Source organism: Tiliqua scincoides, chromosome 3, assembly GCF_035046505.1.
Source record: "Tiliqua scincoides isolate rTilSci1 chromosome 3, rTilSci1.hap2, whole genome shotgun sequence".
In the NCBI taxonomy this organism is placed as follows: domain Eukaryota; kingdom Metazoa; phylum Chordata; class Lepidosauria; order Squamata; family Scincidae; genus Tiliqua; species Tiliqua scincoides.
Window position 1 is genome coordinate 11,859,544 of NC_089823.1, and position 14,105 is coordinate 11,873,648.

The following is a 14,105-nucleotide window of genomic DNA, read 5'->3' on the forward strand; positions in this document are numbered from 1 at the left end:
GAGCCCGTGCTGGCCCAATGAACTGCTTTCAGTGTGAGAGCGACTGTCTTGACTGTTTGACGTCTCGCATGAGCTATGGGACGAGAGCTCCCTCCACTGCTTGCTGTTTCACGTCTGTAATGCAGCAGCAACAGAAAAGGAAAGGCTGGTGTTGCTTTGTGCAAGGCCTTGCAAGCTATTGCAAGACCTTCATTCATTCAGATAAGTTCCATCTCTAATATATTCATTTACATAAGTTTATGCACATTTATTCAGATCTGAAATGTAAATTAATTGTTTTTTATTCCCTGCCCCCGACGCAGTGTCAGAGAGATGATGTGGCCCTCCTGCCAATACGTTTGGACACCCCTGGCCCAGTTCAGAGGACAGCCTGGCACGATATGCACAAGCTGTGGTGAACCACTAGCTCACATGCTCTCCTCCCCTTTTCTTCACACGCAAAGGAGAGATTTAAGGCTGTTTTTCATGGTTTGGAACAAAGTACAGTTTCATCCAAATGTGGGAAACGGTGGCTTCTACAAGCCAGTTAGTTGGAAAATGAGGATATTCGGCCACAGCATTTTCTAACTGTCATGGGTCCATCAATGCAGGAAATGGGAATAAATGGAAGCTTTAAATTTCTCTTGCACATGGGGGCTGGGAGGAGAGGAAGCCCACATGTCTGAGGTTTTTGCACCATGGAGCATGGTTGAATGTCATGTCTGAATTAGGCCAGTGAAGGATGGGAGAGTATTATACACTTTTTTTTTTTTAAGTGTCAGACACTTGATAGGTAATTCTTGAAAGGAGAGCACCTATTGTCATCTATCAAACACTGCAGGTTATCATGGGGGCCTACCAGTGGTGTAGCTAGAGGGGGTGGGAAAGCACTAAGTTTTGCAGGGAGATTCACCATGGTGTGCAAGTGGTCCCTCCCTGTCGGAGTTATTCTGGGCTGGGGGGGGGGAGCAAACCTCTTGCCAGTGGCATAGCTAGAGGGGGTGCAAAGCACTAAGTTTGTCAGGGAGACTCAGCGTGGGTTGCAGCAGAAAGCCCCTTCCCCTCCCCTTTGGAGCCATTCCAGGTAGGGGGAGCAAAACGGAAGTGAACACCTCCACCCTACCTGCAATGGCTCTGAAGGGGGGGGCGCTTGAATGCCACACTGAGGCTCCCTGCCAAATTTAGTGCTTTGCATCCCATCTAGCTATGCCTCTGGACCCCAATACTATATTTATTTATTTATACAGGTATTTATATACTGCCTTTCTTGGTCGTCAGATTTCTCCTCAGATTTTAATCCAAGGCGGTTCACATAGGCAGGCTGTTCTAAACCCCCGTAGGGATTTTTACAATTGACTAGTTCTAGTCTTTCATAGAACTCCTCCTTCCAGCTGGATTCCTTCCAGTCTGGCCCCTCTGTGGCCCTTCACCTCCCACGCTCCATACTATATGCATGCCATATTGATAGGATTTATATCTGAGATTCTCATTAAAGAACAACAACATTGATAAGTAGCTATGCCGCATAGATTAATGCTCCCCATTTATATAGTGCAGTCAGGGGTTCCTAAAAGCTTCACGTGCAGCATCTCAGTCATCCTTGCAACCAATATGTCCATTTTATAGACTGGGGAGCTGAGGCTCAGGGAACAGTGGTTTGCCCAAGGCCACGGTGAGCTTGTGGGTGAGCTTGTATCTGTGCTGACAGTTTCTGGGCTTGCATTCTTTGCCACTATGCTCCAGGCAGGGCAAAAGCCATAGTTCCAGAAGACAAAAGAGCAGCTTCAGCCTGAGAAGGAGTCCGTCCCCAGTGCCTTCCACTATCCCGAGCAAAGGGATGGTGGTGCCAGGCCGTGTGGCTTGGCAGCAGGACAACACTTGGAGCCTGGCCTGCTTCAGAGGCAGAGAGAGGACCCATCTCACTGCTGCTGCTGCCGCCTTTCCTACAGCCTGCAGGAGGAGTCAAGATCCATGCAACAGAGTGAGGACTTTGTCCCCCTTGTAAAGGGGGGCAGACAATACTGGAGGATATCGAGCTGAATCCAGACTTTGGGAAGTCTTGTTCGCAGCTGGGAGCAGAGACGCCTGTTGAGGATGTGGACCTCTCTCGGGACGGCCTCTGAGCCCACCTACCCCACAGGGGCCAGCAGCTGTGGCAGCAAGAGTCGTTTCTGGGTTCTGGCTGGAGGGGCTGCTCTGGGAGTGTTCCTCCTTGGTTTCCTGATTGGTACAGTTCAAACAGAACAGGGCTGGCCTTGCCCGGTGAAAGCAATTGTAGGAAAGGGTTGTGGGGTGCGGGGTGGGTGGGAGTGTTCTTGCGGCTCATTCTGGAAGTGAAATTGATTTCCCACATTCCAGGGAGAGGCAGAAGGCTATTCCTGAAGCTGTTGGGGGGGGTGCAGGTTGGAGATAGTAAAGGTCCTTTCAGCTGGTGAGCAAGATTCAGGAAGACATTTTCAGCTCAATTTGATGCATGAGTGCTCAGGAGTCTCCCTGTATTCACTGGGGCTTGCTCCCAGAACAATGTATATTGGATTGCAAGCGTTGTTTTTCTGAAGTCTGGCACAGATGCTCTTCTCAGAAAGATGGGAAAGTGCTTGCCTGCCTGGCCCAGCAGCTCATGCGCCCCAGAGATTCAGGCAGACAAAAGAAAAACGTTGCGGAATTCAGTGCCGTGTGCTGCCGCTGAGCTTAGATGACTGGAGAAAAGAAAGTTTGAGCAGAGGTCTGTCAAGGGCTGTTCTCTAGGATAATTCAATGAAATCTCCATGTGGAGGGGCACAGTTCCTCTGGGTACTCATTGGAGATAAATGACAAGGATCTGATTGAAGGTTTATCAGGAGCATGTCTTGGCCTCCCCCAGAAAGAGAACTTTGAACTCTAAGGACTTTTGGCCTGATCCAGCAAAGCAATTCTTATTGCTTGTTGGGGTCAAGAATGCATACTTGATCCCAGGTCTAAAGTGATACAGGATCTCTGCTAGCACAAATTCTCTCTCTGTCTCTCCCCATGTGATAATGATCTTTGTAATTGTTATTTATTTTTTTCACATTGTTATGCCAACCTTCCTCCAAGTTGCTCAGGGTGGTGTACCTAGTTCCTCCCCTCCTTTTGTCCTCACAACAAACCTGCTTGGTGGATGAGGCTAAGAGAGAGTGACTGGCCCAGGAAACTTTGCAGCTGAGCAGGGATTTGAACCTGGATCTTCCAGGTCTAAGTACAACTCCAGAACTACTATACCATCCTGGTTTTAATAGTGCTCTTGATGCCCTTTTATTGAGCTTCATGTGCAAAAACATGAAGGTTCCTGCACCGAATTGCCTTACAAATTGACAGTGGACAACGGAACAGAGGGAAGAGAGGGGGGAAAATCCAAAGATTTCATCCCCCATCTAAAAATGTAGAGATGAATGGAATAGGGAGGAGGATCTAATTGCACCTTAAAATTTCATGCACATTAGTTGATGGTTAATGCTATGTTCAGCTATAGGTTACATATTATAATCTCCTTTATCAAATTAGGAAGCAGATTGTCCTTAAATGACCACTATCTAGTCGTTTTTTCCCCCCTTTATCAAAAGGAATGTTGTGGTTTAAAACTTCTTTCCCTGTTTGGGAGGAAGCAAAGTCAGAGAGCAGTAACTCATCCAGAGGTATAGTGGCAACCTCCTTTGTAGACAGGTATTTGGGTCTTCAGAAGATTTTTATTATTTATTTATTTTAATTGGTTGATTGCTTGTAGCACGCTAGTACCATGCGTCTGGCATAGAGTTTGGGCATTAGCATGAATGGGAGGAGGTAACCATCATGTATTGATAAACCCATGTGTACATATCTCATGCTGAAAAATTTCACACTGTGGACATGTTTTTGTTATCACTCACAGGCTGGCTGAGTAACTCCGCAGATCAATTGCCGGCTACAGGTTCTACTGAGAAAATGAAGAAGTCATTTATGGTGGAACTGAACGCAGAGAACATCAAGCAATTTTTGCGGTAAGTGGAGCATACAGTTTGCTGGACTCTTCAAAGATGTGTGCTTTTTTCTCCCCTGCTCTGTTAAGATCAATGTGGTGAACAAACCTCAGCAGGCATGCGAGCAAGGACCAAACCACACACCATTGTTTACACATGGCAGTCAATAGGGATCAATGTGTTTAAACAGGATTTCAACATGTTGTCAGCAGGAATTGTGAATATGGACCTGTCCATGGACCAACATGGACCTGTCCAGATAGCAGCTCTTGGTCTAGCTGTTGAGCCCCTTTCAGGCATTCTAATGAACATATGTAGTGGGGGTGGGAGAGTAGGATTGCAGCAAGGTGGTTATTATTATCATTATTATGTCCTTCCTCCCAGGAGCTCATGGTGGTTTACATAGCTCCTTCCCACCTTTTGTCCTCACAACAGACCTGTGAGGTAGCTGCACCTGAGAAATAATGGCTGGCCCAAGGTCACCCAAGAAGCTTCATGGCTAAGTGGGGATTTGAACCTGGATCTTCCAGGTCAAAGTCCAACTCCCGAACCACTACACCATGCTGGCTCCAGCCTTTTCATTCATTGTGACAAATTTGGGTATTAAGGAAAAACAAAAAAGAATGCAATTTATAACAGTCTCAAAATTGACTTCCTGCTCCTAAACGCAATCTTAAAAAAAAAAAACTCTTACAAGCTGGGGCTTTTCCATCATGACCGAATGTGTCTGCCTCTTATTTTGTTTTGCCTAACATCTAGCCTTAAGTAAATGTCTTTAAGAACTTGATGGTTAGCTCACTACTCTGTGATATTTTAATTGGTCCTAATAAAGGTTTCATTTGGCTTCTGAGCATCTTTGAAAGCAGATTTGCAGATTAAAAGTTATCCCTTCAGACTAATTTGCATTTGAATTGACAAATGAAGTCTTCAGAATTGTTACCACTCAGCTGAAATAGATATACCATCTCCATCCTCCACCATGGACTAGATCTGTGGAAGGAGAAATTTAAACATGTCTTACAACAAAACAGAAAAACATACAGCCCTGCAGGACCAGGCCCAACAAAAAAAAACCCTGCAGGATGAGGCCCAACCCCATCTAGTCCAGCATCCTGTTTCCACCAGCTGCAGTGTGGTCCACCAGCTGCCACCAGCAGCCCAGAAGCAGGAGAAAAAGGCAGTCCTCTCTCCCACCATTGCTATCCTGTTTTTTCCCCTCCTGACTATATCTAACGAACAGCCCAGTCCTGTCCCCACCATTTTATGCAGTGTAGCCGCTTTACCAGAGCACACAATGCATGCAATGGGAGGTAATGAACATAAGAACAGCCCCACTGAATCAGGCCATAGGCCCATCTAGTCCAGCTTCCTGTATCTCACAGCGGCCCACCAAATGCCCCAGGGAGCGCACCAGATAACAAGAGACCTCATCCTGGTGCCCTCCCTTGCACCTGGCATTCTGACATAGCCCATTTCTAAAATCAGGAGGTTGCGCATACACATCCATACAGAGAAGAATGCAACCATACAGAGAAGTATGTAGAAATATTTTACTTACCTCTCCATAGGTCACCGGACCATCAATGGGGCTCATTGAACCTATGCCAGCTATACTGCTGGTATAAGCCTGTGGAGAGGCAGGGGGCATATCAGGCCAGGAAAATGGGGATAGCATCCCGGCATGTGCTGCTACCGCCAGGATCCAGCCCCTCCCACCCCTGCCCCCACCCCAAAACTCCCCAGAACAGCCCACGACTTGCCCCTGCTCTGACATGGGCCAGGTCTCTCTGGAAGGTGTGCAGACCCTTTGGCTGTTTGCACCGGTGGCTCTGACATGTACGATAACAACATAGCATCCTATGTGCTACTCCAGCACTTATGGTGGTGAATTGCAAGCTCCATCATCCTAACTGCCTAACGAGATTGGGCCATAGGGCTGAAATCCTGTGCACACCTACCTGGGAGTAAGTCTCATTGAACTTATTGGGACTTACTTTTGACTAGACATGCATAGACTTGCACTGGAAAGCACATAGTTGTCTATCAGGTTAAAAGTATGATGGGTGTATTCAGATGATTGGTTCAAGACATACCCCCCACCAAATGAAACCAACCCCAATGAAACCAACCCCAACTACATCTCCATTGTTGATGAACAAGGGCAAGAGGTAAAGAAGAGAAGGTGACTTTTACCCTTCCAATTGCATCTCTCTCTTCAACCCTATCCCAATGTTTTCCTGCAGGGCCGGCCCATCTATGAGGCCAACTGAAGCTATTGCCTCAGGCAACAGAGTAGTGGTGAAGGGGGCAACCATCTCTGTTCACCTACTAACCTCCCCTGCTCTTTCTTCTCCTTCTACCCTCTGGATTGGAGAAAGGAAGAAGGGGCAGGTTAAAAGTATGATGGGTGTATTCAGATGATCGGTTAAAGACCTACCCCCCACCAAACATTAGCCTTAGCAGGATAATACTACATGGCTAGAGTTGAAGGCAAGACATTCCATGCGTAATCATCCTGCCTATGAAGTGGGAGCAGAGTGGAAACTGACTGTTTTCAGAGCAAAATCATAGGATTGTCTTTGTCAGTTTCATCTTGGCAAGGAATCCAGATCAAGTCTCAAAGCAAAGGCCAAAGAGGAAGTTTCCAAAGGGGAGACCCACCTTGGGAAAAGGGAAATTAAAACACCGTAGGATTCAGTTCACACCAAAGTCCTAAGTAGAGCTTCTGCTTGAGAAGAAGCCCTTGAGCAACCATAGCAGCTACCTGACTGTCTTGTCACCTGTTACAGCCACCTGGAAGGCTCGTCCTCCAGATTCCTCCCAGTACCTGTCTACACCACATCCTGCAGAAATACCTTGGAGCTTCTTTGTGGTGAGAAGCTCCTGGGTGACTCACCTGCAGTGAGCCCCCTTACAGAACCCTCTCAGATGAACCACCTGTCTGTCTAGCCCCTCACCCTCCAGAGATATCTTGCTCATTTTTACAGTAACAGAAAGGAACAAGAAGGTCCCTGTCAATCAATAAGAAGCACCACAATGTCTGTAGGGAGAGATGGTGAAGGGGACATTACAGGTTACAAGTCATAGTAGGCATGTGCAAGCTCTTGGTTTTAGAGGGAGGCTGCCTCCGATTGCCAGATGCAGGGGAGGGCACTGGGACGCAGATTGTGTCTGTTGTCTTGTGTGCTCCCTGGGGCATTTGGTGGGCCACTGTGAGATACAGAAAGCTGGACTAGATGGGCCTTTGGCCTGATCCAGTGGGGCTCTTCTTATGTTCTTATCTTTTTATGACTACTAAGGCTGTGAGGAAGAGTGAAGGCATCTCTAATGTGACTCACCTTAGGTCACGATATAACCCGAGTTATGAGTTCTGAATCAAGTTCAAGACTGAGTTCTACTGGACACCTTCTATTAACAAAAAACCATCCAAAAGGATGTGTCCACCACTTTCCACTCTTGGACCAATAATGGCTTTTCCCCTCTTCCAGCAATTTCACTCGGCGTCCTCACTTGGCTGGCACCCCAGAGAACCTGTGCCTTGCTGAGCAAATACGAGCCCAGTGGGAGGAGTTTGGCTTGGATTCCGTTCAGCTGGCTCCCTATGAGGTCCTGCTGTCCTACCCCAATGAAACCAACCCCAACTACATCTCCATTGTTGATGAACAAGGACAAGAGGTAAAGAAGAGAAGGTGACTTTGACCCTTCCAATTGCTTCTCCCTCTTCAACCCTATCCCAATGTTTTCCTGCAGGGCCGGCCCGTCTATGAGGCCAACTGAAACTATTGCCTCAGGCAACAGAGTAGTGGTGAAGGGGGCAACCATCTCTGTTCACCTACTAACCTCCCCTGCTCTTTCTTCTCCTTCCACCCTCTGGATTGGAGAAAGGAAGAAGGGGCAGAGATTTGGCATGCTGCTTCAGGCATCAGGAGGTCTTGCGCCAGGCCTACATCCCTGCCTGTGACTTTTGCTCCTCCGGTGCAACTGCTGTAAGCCATCCAAAGGTCTTTCGCTCTCTTAAATGACTCTGCCCTTTCTCTCATGCTGCCCCTCAGGTCCAGAACTGCATCTCAGAATATCTTCATTATGTCTCTCCTATTACTTCCTCCAAATCCCGTCCCAAAACTGTTCTGAGAAACCTTTGTCATAATCCCTCTAGTCCCCAGCCTGAAACATAAGTATGGGCAGTGAATGCATATCCTTGCTCTGTTTCCTCTCTCCCTGTTGTCTCTTGGGTATTCAACGACACACTGCCTGTTAGCAATCATGGTGAATATACCAATCATTCAATGTACCTCTTTTCCTCCATGCATTTGTTGAATCCTATTTTTAATCTGCTGAGTAAGAGTTTGGTTTTACTAGCATGTTGTTGATTTCCTAGCTTATTTTTAGTCAATTCCTAGCTGCAATCCAGTTTGAATTTTTAATTTTATTTATATTGCAATAATGTTGTTTGTAAGTCACCTGACACCCGACGTGTAAGGAGGCCATGTGAAGCAAGGCGGAATAATCATTTCTTAAACCTGTTTATGCTATGCATAATTTGCATACCTTGCTGCCTGTCTTGCCACAGCTTCTCCCCACTGGGCCTCGTGCCCGCTTAAGCCTGATTAGTTTCCCTTGTGAAACTCACCAGTGCAGCAAGCAAAAGTCAGAGTCCAGTTCCAGTCCACAGATTCCAAGTAAACCGGTCCAATCAATGAGAGTTGCCAAATCAGAGTCCAGAGCCAGTAAGCCTAGTTACAGTTCGAGGTCAGGTTCCAGGTAAGTCGGTCAAATCAGTCAGGGTATCCAAGTCAAAGTCCAAAGTCAATACGCCAAGTCACAGTCCAAGGTCCGATTCCAAAGTCAATAAGCCCAGTCAGTCAGTCAGTCAGTCTCCTACCTCCAACCTGCACTCCTTCTACAACCCACAAACCCTTTCTGCCTCAGGTGCTCCTTATTTTCCTGAGGGCCCTATTGCCTTCAAGTGGCTGCAGCTGTGCAGCACACTCTGCTGGATGCCCAGGCCTTACCCTTAGGGGCCACTGCTGACCCCTCATCTACCTCCTTGCCATATCTTCCGCAATTCCAATACACTGCCTCACCATTGAGAGAGGTCAGGGGGATGGCGGCCAGAAACAGGGCCTTCTTAGTGGTGGCTCCTGCGTTCTGGAATTCCCTCCCCTTTGAGTTGAGGACATCTTCCTCTTTGTTAACCTTCCAGTGAGCCCTGAAGACATTTTGATTTAGGAAAACCTTCAAGACCCTATAATGGCTGCTTATAGGAATTTAATTAATGTTTTTAATTGACTTTTCTTACCGCTGTCTGCTTTTGTTTTAAATTTCCTGTTTTTATTGCCTATTTGATTTAGACCTTTTAGCTATATTTTATCTTTTTTGTTATTTTATGTTTTGATTGTTGTTAGCTGCCTTGGGTGCCCTTCAGGGAGAAAAGCAGATTACAAATCGAATGAATTAATGATTTATGAGACTTCCACGAGTCTTGGGAGAGACACGAGTTTGGGGCCACTAGCCCCCTTCCTTGAGAAATTCTGCTTAGCAATCAAAACTTTGGCCACCACACCAAATCTGACTGTTTTTCACATATGGTCACCTCTTTCACTCCCTCTTAACTCCCCAGATCTTCAACACCTCATTATTTGAGGAGCCTCCTCCAGGGTACAAGGATATTGGAGATATTGTTCCACCCTACAACTCTTTCTCAGCCCAAGGCACGCCAGAGGTAAGGACTGTTGGATGTTGTAAACACCGTTCTGCATAAATGGCCTTCTTTTTCTAGGGTTTATGTAAGCTGGAGGAGCCAAATGGCATTTGATGACCAGTGGCTACTTCATGCCACTGGATTTGTGTCATACAGTGTTTGTCTGGAAGGGAACTAAAAGAAAGTCATGTCAGGTTTGAAACCTGGCCATGGAGAGAGAGCAAGTATGAATTTTGAGAGCTGACTAACAAGGAGCAGCCCTGGGGAACTGAAATGGTGTACATGGAAAACCCAATCCTAATTAAACTCCCCCGCACCAATGCAGTGGTGCCAATGTGGGCTGTATCCCTTGGTGGAATTTAGCAGGTGGGAAGTCTCCTCAAATCCTCAAAGGTTACCTCATAGTTACCTCAAAGGTAAGGGGACATTCAGAACCACATTCTATCACCCTGCTTTGTCTATTCATTTTGAAAAGCGCTTTAGGATGCAGTTTCATACAGTGGCCTATCTTCGTAGAAAGGCCTCAGATTGCACCATTTCAGTGGCGTAGCCAAAGGGGGGGCAGCATAATATTTATTGCAGGCACTGCAAGGCACCATGTAGGCAACCTCTTCCACTCACCATTGGGGTGGCTGCTTTTACGGCGTGTTGTGGTGTCTGTAGTTCTTACCGCACCACCACCACCACTCCCGGCTACACTTCTGTACCATTATACTCTTTGGTGTGTTTGCCCTCATAGCAAATGAGTTAGGATTGTGTATGGAATATGGCAAGTGTGTGCAATGATCTGGAGAAAACAGGGTAGAAAGAGTTAAATAAAGACTTATTTAAGACTCACTGCAGCTCCTATAAGCACTGTGAAATGTAGTTGGTCTCAGTGGGTCAGTGGAATTTGGCTTGCTCCTTCTCTCCCCCCCTCCCCTGTTTTCAGCTGCAGTCTTAACAGGCCACTGATGGGCCCCAGTTGTGGGAGACTATAGCTGACCCCCACTCCTTGTCTGGTCTCATCATCAAGCCTTCTGTCTTTCTGCTTATGTTGCTTGTCTTTAAAACGGTGTTTGTTACACTCCAGGGAGATCTTGTGTATGTGAACTATGGCAGCATCGAAGACTTCCACCGCTTAGAGCGAGACATGGGAATTAATTGTTCTGGGAAAATTGTCATTGCCAGATACGGGAAAATCTTCAGGGGAAACAAGGTAATGAAGATATCCAAACTTGAAAGGTTGTGGTGTGCTCTTTAGGTACAGAGATAGAATCTGTTGAAAACAGAATGCCACTTGGGTGTTTTCAAGTTAAGTTAAGGGGGTGATGATAGAAGGGGGATAAATACTCTGAAAGGGGGCTCTGGAGTGGAGCTCATGATTAGCATACTGAAGACAGCTGGTTCAGTTTTGTTTGGGAGAGTTATGGAAGTTTTGTCCCCTCTTCAAACATTGACATGTACCATGGGTTGCAGGGAGTAGGCAGATTTGCCAAGACAGTAGCCAGGAACATATATCCAGTGAGGGCACTTGATGGATACAGTGAGGTGTGGGAGTTCTTGCTTCATACTTTTGAACTGAGACGTATAAAATTATACACGGATAGAGTGGAGAGAGGGATGTTCTTTTCCCTCTCACACCACATCAGAATCAGGGGACATCCACTCAAATTGAGTGTCTCTGGAGGGTTAGAACAGACAAAAGAAAGTATTTCTTTGCCCAGCGTGTAATTAATCTGTGGAACAGCTTGCCACAGAATATGGTGACAATATCTGGCCTCGATCCATTTCAGAGAGGATTGGATGGATTTATGGAGGAAAAGTCCATCACAGGATACAAGCCACACTGGGTATATGCAACCTCCTGTTTCAAAAAGTAGGCTACCTCAGAATGCCAGGTGCAAAGGAGAGGCAACAGGATGCAGGTATCTTGTGGTCTTGTGTGCTCCTGGAGGCATCTGGTGAACCTCTGTGAGATACAGGTAGATGGTCCCTTGGCCTGATCCAGCAGGGCATATTCTTAGCTGGGAAAGGAGGGATTTGCAGGGCAGCCAGGAATGTATATATGCTTCTTGAATACAACCTGCATTTCCGAGTGCACCCAGAGATGTAGGCTTTTCTTGTGTCCCTAGTCCTGGTCTATGCTCCACAGCCTGTCACGTTCCGTTGGGGTCACAGGGCCAGATGTGATGATTTCCAGCCGCAACTACCAGGTTCCACCATACAGAGGCAGTGTCCCATTTTGCATGAAAGAGCTGCCTGCTTGCCATACCAAAACAGAGGTGTTATTTTTTTTAGGTGAAGAATGCAGAGCTGGCTGGTGCCAAGGGTGTTATTCTATACTCTGACCCCGCCGACTCCTGCGCCCCTGGAGTAGAGCCTTTCCCAGTTGGCTGGAATCTCCCTGGAGGTGGAGTCCAGCGTGGGAACGTGATAATCCTGAATGGTGCAGGAGATGCTCTCACCCCAGGATATCCCGCCAAAGGTGAACACTACTGAGTGAACATGACTTTGTTTCATTTTTTCCCCGCTGAAGTGGCCCAGGCTCTAATCAGAAGTTTGGATGAGAGGAAGTTCAATTGCATAGAATGAAACTGTCATAGTTTAGACAGAATCACAGTTATTTAAGACTAAAAGTTGTCTCAGCAGTACCAGTTGTAGAACTGGTTTAGCAGCCATTTCCTCTTTTCAGGGAACCTTGGAAATTGTCATTCTGGATGACGAGAGCTGCAGATCTCTAAGAGAAAGTGCATTCCCCACCCCCACCCCAGATTTCAGAATTCAGTGTGTTGTCTACAAATGCTTAGTCAATACCTAAAGAAAAAGAATTATTGCCCTAGCTCAGTCTGTAATAGTTCTCACACATTTAGCATCGGGACCCACTTTTTAGAATGAGAATCTGACAGAACCCACTGGAAGCGACGTCATGATTGGAAGTGACATCATCAAGCAGGAAAATTTTTAACAGTCCTAGCTGCAATCCTACCCACACTTACCCAGGAGTAAGTCCCATTTACTATCATTGTTAAAATAATACACATAGTTGCTTGCTAAAAGTACAGGTCTGTAACATTTCCCCAAATGCAGTCACATTCCATGGTAGCATCAAGTCTAACATATTAAAAATAAGATATTGAAATGAATGGAGACCCACCTGAAATTGGCTCACAACCCACAGTTTGAGAAACACTGCCCTAGCTGATATAGTTTTCATACAAGCATCCTTTGAAGTTGACTGAAAAGATTTGTTCATGGAGAAAGACTGAAAAATTCCTGGAGAAAGACTGAACATACCTCCTGGAATTATGTTGGCACTTCAGTTCTTCCAAGATGCATGTTCTGCTGAAAAAAACGTACAGGTTTTGATCTGGGTTGGAAACCCTCTTTTTATTTGCTGCGATAGTTCTGCTTTCACCTGTCGGGCCTCAAAATCTTGTCAGGCCTTTAAGGTGATCAAATGCCCAATTCTACCCAGGGCTTATGGTAGTATAAATAGTGATCTGTCACCATAAGTCCCAGGTAGACAGTGGGAAATATATATTATTCAAAATAATATATTCAAAATTTTATATTTATATAGATTAGGAATTTTATATATAACCTTGTGTGTGTGTGTGTGTGTGTGTGTATTATATATATAATTCCAAAATACAAAGATTTTAAAAATTTTGGGCAGTAGTGGTGTCACCCCATGCGTCCCACACCCTCTAACAGATAACAGTTGTTGATGTTTGCAATAATTCCTGGGTTTCTTGCTCCAGAGTACATCTACCGCTATGATGAGATGGAAGCGGTGCCCTTGAAAATTCCCGTCCACCCCATTGGTTACCGTGATGCGGAGCAGTTACTGAAGTAAGTCCAGCTAACAAGATGATTTACAAGTTTAGTAAATTCTTCAATTACCTTTCCAAGCAGGGCAGTTGAACTTTTTGGCCAACAGGAGCTGGATAGCATCAAAGAGTTTACTACGGCTCTTAACAGGCAAAACTTGTGGCTCATTGGTTTGAATCATGTGGGGTTTTTCTGCGCTGTATTTAGCTGAACCAGTGTGATGACTTGGATGCCCAGGGTATTCAACTGTTTTCAGTCTGGATTCTGTGAAAAAAGAGAAACTAGACTGAGATTAACACCGTCACACAAGCAGACTGAGGACTGAGATGTCCCAGCTTATGGGAAATCTATCTGGTAGGGAGACCAGAGGCTGAAGGAAGAATACAGACTGGGCAACGAACTGAACCATACCATAATGTCAGAGGTGCACAGGTGTATGTCTGTTGTTTGTTTGTGAAAAGTAGTTAAGGTAGGGTGGAGATTTGTTTTGGCAGTAGTATCTTACAGGTATTTGTAGGAATTCCAGTGTTATATGTTTTCTCCTGCTTAGCTAATAGCAACATGAGTGGTTGTTATGTGCATTGGGGAATTGGGGGCAGTGGCCAAGCTAGAGGGGGTGCAAAGCACTAAGTTTTGCA

The 14,105-nt window shown here is 46.0% G+C and overlaps 1 protein-coding gene across 1 annotated transcript in view; it reads left to right on the top strand.

The window, feature by feature from the left end:
* Positions 1 to 2,073: 2,073 nt before the first annotated feature.
* The window catches only part of LOC136644050 (putative N-acetylated-alpha-linked acidic dipeptidase), a 31,462-nt gene continuing 19,430 nt past the window's right edge, over positions 2,074 to 14,105 (top strand). Inside the window, exons 1-7 of the mRNA XM_066619545.1 lie at positions 2,074 to 2,206; positions 3,866 to 3,974; positions 7,442 to 7,628; positions 9,574 to 9,675; positions 10,727 to 10,852; positions 11,935 to 12,121; positions 13,398 to 13,488. Of these exons, the coding sequence (XP_066475642.1) occupies positions 2,074 to 2,206; positions 3,866 to 3,974; positions 7,442 to 7,628; positions 9,574 to 9,675; positions 10,727 to 10,852; positions 11,935 to 12,121; positions 13,398 to 13,488 (935 nt within the window). The remainder of the gene's footprint in view (positions 2,207 to 3,865; positions 3,975 to 7,441; positions 7,629 to 9,573; positions 9,676 to 10,726; positions 10,853 to 11,934; positions 12,122 to 13,397; positions 13,489 to 14,105) is intronic.